Below are 6,498 nucleotides of genomic sequence, written 5' to 3'. Positions count from 1 at the left end.
AGACAAAATGCTTTGACATTATCATGATAAGAGCCTTTATACTATAAAACCAGGGTATCATGTTCTTTTTAATGAGCTTCAAAGTTCATATATATCTTCCATCCCTACATTTTCAGGCCAAAATTGGAAGTTTCTTTGGCATGGTCCTATTTCTCCCAAGTTGCGAATGTTTATCTGGTGATGCCTTCATATACTATTAGAGTAATTTGTAATTTAATTTTTCATTTAATCATCTATGTAAAGCAATTTCATGCAGTTTTGGAATATTTTATCAATCAATAAATTATATATGATTACCAATGGCGAGTTCATAACAAGATTCAATTTTATATTTTTGTTTGAATTGAGTTGAGACGTCTCCTACAAGACTCGTTCACATAAATATGCTACACGAAACAAGCTGAATCCAAAACCTATGCTATGTGTGCGGGAACTTTTTGTTGTTTTAGTAGAAAAAGATTGTGTTTTCAGAATAAGGAAAAGAATAGATATCAAATTATACACCATTAGTCTCCTCTAACCACCACATCCAGCAACTCTAAATACCCCAAAGCTTAACCACTGAACTCCCTATCCGCAAAAACATAATCCTTAAACTATGATAAATGTATTTATAAAAATATTTAAAGTCAAGTCTAGTTTTGCAAAAGATCTTGTGAATAAAATAAAATAAACTTTTAAAGATGATAATAGAAACCATGAAGTGATGACAACTGATTAATCATGATAACAGAGAGATACAATTAATTTATAATTTAATAACAATCATGAACCTTTGTCGAAGATGGAACTTATCCCTCCCGAGATTTGGAGATATATTGCATTGACATATAAATAATAAATATTAGAATTCATCTGCCATAAGAAAGTCGAGTTCTTCCGGAAGTGGCCAGCTATAAAATAAAGAAAGAAAAATAAGGGATGAAAACAGCAATGTATATGAACGTAAAAGAGAAATATGGATGGTGTTTACCTATATAATTGATCTGCGCGGACGGCACCAACCACCATAGATAAATCCAAACGAGCACTATTACTTGCTCTCAGCAAAACCAAGTCTACCCTTTTACCAGCCTTGTCCCACATCATTTCAAATAACTGACAAGCAACATAAAAGAAAAAGAAATTAACCCAACAAATCAGATCGCGTGCACCAGATGTGGTCATATACGGTACCTCCAAGCAACTCCGGACATCCTTTCCACCAAGTTCAACTATTACATCATTCGGACATATGCCGGCAAGTGCAGCAGGAGATCCCGGTGTAACCTATGCGTAGTTTGAAGCATAAACTAGATAAGCAATCATAATTCAATGCAACATTTGCTCAAGTGAAATTGTTATCATGAAATCACAACCAAATTATACAAAGCAAATGACGAATATATAAACTATGTGCTGTGCTAGGAATGTGAAAACATGGCTCTCGTTTCTTCTTCATTGAAGCTTAAAAGTTCTCATTTACATTCTCTTTGAAGCTTGTGCTTCAACTTCGCATTTTGTCTACTTCAAAACATTTTGGATGTTTGTATGACATAAGCATATCAATAAGGAGTCAGGATAGTTTCAATTTAACCCAAGATGTCCACCGTAACCAGATATGGTTCATTGATTCAAAACGTACGTAACAAATAAACATGGTTCAGTTTTTCTCAGTAAATTAACAATAATTTCTTCATACACAGCTTCCTTGAAGATTTACTGGCAAAACAAAAAGAGTCATACCATATGTATTTCTCTTATGCCTAGGCATTACACACCTAAATTGGATGGTGTGGTTGCACTGGTAGTTGAATCAAATAAGTCGAGATCATTTTGCAATAATAGAAAGTGGTGAAAAGATGATCACTATAAATGCATTGTAACTAGAGACGGAAAACTTTTCACCTCAAAATCTTATCAAGAGATCACTTAACTGAAATTATCACACTTAAAGACAATAAACTTGATGCAAATATTAATAAAAATCATAAGAAAATCCTAAATTATGACATCATGTGAACCTGACCTTTCTAAATCTAGCGAGTCATTTAAAACCTGAAAATAAGAAAAAACCGTAACATCTTGGTAATTGCCTCTTTTTACAAGAAAATAATCTAAGCTTCACTCAAGTACACTTTTAATCACATAGCGCATAGTTGAATGTAAAGGCAACAAATTCACAAAAGTTTACATGTTCAATAGTGTGCTGCTTAAAAAACAGCAGTGTGCTGCAACAACAACAACACTATCCGGCACAAACCATTAATTTTCCATATTCTTATATGGCTTCACAATAATGCTTTTTGAAATATTCAAAAAGAATAAATAATGATGAAGAAAATACCTCCTCGACAATAACGCCATTTGAAATATCCGGAAACTCCCGTACAATCTTCTCAACTTTATCCACCACAGCTGCAAAAAGCCTTTTAACTTGTACTCCTAGCAAAGGTGGAACATATTCCCTATCAAATTCCACAATGAAAGCACCATAAAAATTTAGCACACACTAAAAAAATAGTCAAATTGACATTCATCGTCTATTAAATGCAGTAAAGAAGTTAGCACATCCCTCTATTTTAATCTCTTAACTAGCCTATGTGAGCTAGAAAATAATAATACCTTTTCTTCCATTTCACACGTGAAGAAAAAATTGAAATATTTAGCTGACAAACATAATACACCAAAAACGAGAGTAGCACTCGTGAAATCAAATTTCTGCTCCCATCCTTTTACAAACAAAAACAAAAAGTTGAATACAATTAGCTAAGTAATGAGCTAGTTATACCTTATGACCTTACCTTTTAATGCTTCCGACTAAACTCATTCTAATTGAAAAATAGTGAAAAATTTCAAATCAACTTAGGATTAGAATTTAATATATCATAAGTTATTACTCATCAACTCTCATTTAATAGAGCATTCATATATAATAAATGACTAAATTGATTCATAGAAACTAATTTAAAAATACTTAATAAAGGTATTAAACTAAAGTTTCCAACCAAACACAATCAACTTACCTTTCCTTGTATCTTTCTGTACAGATTATAAAATATAAAAAATAAATTCAGTATCCAACAACTTTTATCTAAGCCAAGTACAATCAATAGAACCGGGCACATGTTACAAATTCATTAGATAGTTAAAGGAAAACATTTGGCACATACCTGCAACTCTTAAAGTGCTCCCACCACTTGCATACCACATTTGTTGGTAGAAAAGGCGTACAGTTCTGAGCGTAAAAATTAATTCCCACAACTTCCCCGTAAAGGTTAATCATTGGTCCCCCAATGCCGCACTATTAAGACATAGTCATGTCAAGATATTTTAGAACATATACAAAATTTATTAGAAGAGAACAGTTAAAACCATTATGCATAACTAGACAGCATATATGGATATGTACTTTTTTGTTCATAGAAATGCATTCATTTCATAATTAGTACTAATGTAAAACAAATAGGGAAAACTTTTACCTTAGTAGTTATGCAATTTACTCTGAGGAGTTCTTCACAATCTAATCTGCAACTTTCAACGCTACAAAGATAGAAAACAAAAATTATTGACTGCAATGTTCAAATAAACTACAAATTGTATTATGATCGGAGACACTTAATGTGATTTCCAGAAGTTTGCATTCTCTTGAATTAACTAAATTGAAACACATATGACTAAATTCAATTATTTACTAGGGTGTAAAAACAAAAAAAGCATGTGACTTAAAACGAAAACAGCAAAAAGAATTTATATTCCAATGGAAAACATTCTTTCTATTTCAATTTATAACTCATTTTTTTACTTTTTTCCTTTAAGATTCAAATATTGAGTACCATAATGGTAATTCTAAAAGATATTAAAAGCGGCACGTCCTTATCTCACCTAAATTTACCAGGAGCAGTCATAACCTCAAAAGGTTCATCATGAAATCGGCCCAAAGCTACCAATGTATCACCCGGAAACACTTTAAATGAGTTAGAATGTCCGCTTGAACCATCAAAAGTGATAGAATCATCTAAACACCTTAGATTAGCAGTAGGTAATGGAGCCGTCGATTCAATCTCAATGGCACAAATATTAAAATATTGATCATAAGCAATAATATCGCCGCAACATAAATCACCACCAGGTAAAATGACTTCAACCTAAATAAAAGAGCTTAATTTAAAATTTAATCTTAAAGAGAAACAGATTCTACATCCAAATAAATTTAACAAACCTTGAATTCTCCTGGAAGACAGTTTTTATAGGCATCAAGTCTAAGCGGACTTGCGGACGTCAATATAACACAGACAAATGCACCATTGACATGATCACATTCTATGACAACCCCTGAAGCCCAAAAGAATTTCTCCTCCCCTGGTAAAGAAGATTGAAAACAAAAAAATCTGAAATTTATCAATGTAATATGATTAAAACACGATTTACACAAGTGAGGCAGTGTCACAGTTATTTCATGATAATACGGTGATGTTGTAAAATATTCAAATTCAAATTCAAATTAGAATCAAAATTCTCATTCGAACACTCAAAAAAGATATCCCAATGGTGGCACATATGAAAGTTGGTAAATACTGGCCTAACCTTTCCTTTACTTTTAGCAGGTTCAAGCTGAATTCCATAATGCGGCATCATTTTGTTCATTATGAAATGGCGGGCGAGAACTTGCCAAAAAAAATGAAGTGCTTAAATAAGAAATGTGAGGCTTTTTGATGCAAATAACCCTAAATTTAATAGTTAGAGAAGAGAGGAATGGACGAAGCATAGACATGGGTAGAAGAAAAAACTTCAATGGGCTCAATTAGATGAGGAGTAACACAAACAAAGAGAAAACCCATAATTGTTTTATGCAAGTTCAAAATGAGCAACCAGTTCAATAAAATCTATGATTGACCAACCAATCCTTACTCACAAGCATGTTCACTGAGACAGTCTAATACAAAATAAATAACAGAACTAACAGCTTTATTGTTCATATACAAGAATACACTACTGAATTCTGCTTTTAGATAAACTAAAAAACAAAACTTTTGAAATAAGCAATGAATTCAATTTGCATAATAAAACTACAGCAATAATAGTATCTACCGGAAGAAAAGATAATGCTGACAACCGAAGGAGCCACCGCCAAAGCAGCATTTTTTACGCTTAAGTCGGTGTAATTGTTGTACTCCAAAATTTTAAATTTTCGGTGAAACGAATTGTGAAGGATGTAGTAACCTGAAAGCTCTGTAGACAGAGGCAAACATTTAAAATCCAAATAAATAAAAAATAAAATGTGATTTCTTTGTCTTACCCCGATAATCATCCCTCCTCTGCCTCCATAAGTTGATCGGAGCCATTGATTGAACTAAATAAAGCTCAATCTGGTCCTGAAATTTACTACTCCCTCGCTAACTTCTTCAAACAACAAGCTGTTAGAATTTTAATGTTGGTTTACAGGTTAAGCTTTCTATTAGGGTTAGCAGTTCCAATTACAAAAAAAAATTGGGTTAGCACTAGCAGTGTTGTGTGTATGAATGGGGGGAACCAAAATTTGAACAAATAATCCTTTTATTATGGTGTTCACGGCTTTTTGTTTCACCCCCTTGAAATTGTAGTAATGTTGTGAGGTGGGTCGAAGAAGATGGGTTAAAAAAAAAGCGTTATATAGCAATATTCCTTTTAGAAATTTTATTTTGAACAAAGGGTTAACGCGCCCCCCTAAAACTTAAGAGGCGCGTTGACTCTTTTTTCATTTTATTTTTATATAATCCTTTTTAAAAGGTGTAAATACTAGTAGTAAAATACATAAATTCCATTGCAAATTTGCAATACTATAATATATGCAAAATTTAATATATATTCAATTTTATATTTAATTTAACACAATATAAATTTCTTTATTCATCTAAATTAATTATAAAAATATCATGTTATATAAAGAATATCTTTTTTGAATATTTTATTTATTTTTATTATAATATATTTTAAATTTGAAACTCATTAGTTACCAACTAATAATAATTTTTGTTGTATTTAGTAGTTAAACTGAAATAATAGTAATTATACACACATTTTAACATTAAATTATAATTTTAACATTAAATTATAATTAAAATATGAAATTTTAATATTAAAATATAATATTTTAATTAAATTTAATATGTGATACTAAATGATATAATTAAAGTAAAATATAGGTTTGTAAAAGGAACCAATTTTACTGTATATATCACCTAAAAATTTAATGGTATAATAATCTGAAATTGTTATAGTTGTTTTAGACATCCAATTAAACAAACTAATAAGTTTTAGATCATTGCTTAATGTTATTGCTTATTTTTTTAAAAAAACCGTTTTTTTTCTCTCCTCCTTTTCTCGGAACGCCTGCTGAGAAAACGGTTATTTCGTTCTCTAAAGCTCACGTTCTTGCAACTATGGCGAGGAATAGAGCTAAAAAAGGTTTGTTCTACTGCGATTCAAGATATGGCGTTGATCGAAGATGATAAATACCTAATCCGATTGAATCTCTAG

General features: G+C 31.3%; 1 protein-coding gene across 1 annotated transcript; it reads right to left on the bottom strand.

Annotated features, from left to right (window-relative positions):
* Nucleotides 1-704: 704 nt before the first annotated feature.
* On the bottom strand, nt 705-5,606 carry LOC126666846 (putative protease Do-like 14). The gene is made up of 10 exons (XM_050359726.1): nt 5,279-5,606; nt 5,071-5,211; nt 4,202-4,341; nt 3,865-4,127; nt 3,462-3,522; nt 3,153-3,283; nt 2,327-2,447; nt 1,177-1,269; nt 974-1,098; nt 705-893 (listed from the first exon to the last, which is right to left on the bottom strand). The coding sequence occupies exons 1-10, from the start codon at nt 5,322-5,324 to the stop codon at nt 845-847; spliced, it is 1,170 nt and encodes a 389-aa protein (XP_050215683.1). The 5' UTR covers nt 5,325-5,606; the 3' UTR covers nt 705-844.
* Between the last annotated feature and the right edge of the window lie 892 nt (nt 5,607-6,498).

The sequence above is a fragment of the Mercurialis annua genome, linkage group LG2 (genome assembly GCF_937616625.2).
Source record: "Mercurialis annua linkage group LG2, ddMerAnnu1.2, whole genome shotgun sequence".
NCBI lineage: Eukaryota > Viridiplantae > Streptophyta > Magnoliopsida > Malpighiales > Euphorbiaceae > Mercurialis > Mercurialis annua.
This window is presented reverse-complemented; position numbering and strand designations above follow the sequence as displayed.

Bases quoted from the DNA above. Each gene is read 5' to 3' on its own strand.
- LOC126666846 (XM_050359726.1), bottom strand. From the start codon at position 5,324: ATGGCTCCGATCAACTTATGGAGGCAGAGGAGGGATGATTATCGGG. The intron at 3,523-3,864 runs GTGAGATAAGGA...CTATCTTTGTAG, and splicing joins ACTGCTCCTGGTAAATTTAG to CGTTGAAAGTTGCAGATTAG. The intron at 2,448-3,152 runs GTATGTGCCAAA...GGAATTTGATAG, and splicing joins GAGCACTTTAAGAGTTGCAG to GGAATATGTTCCACCTTTGC.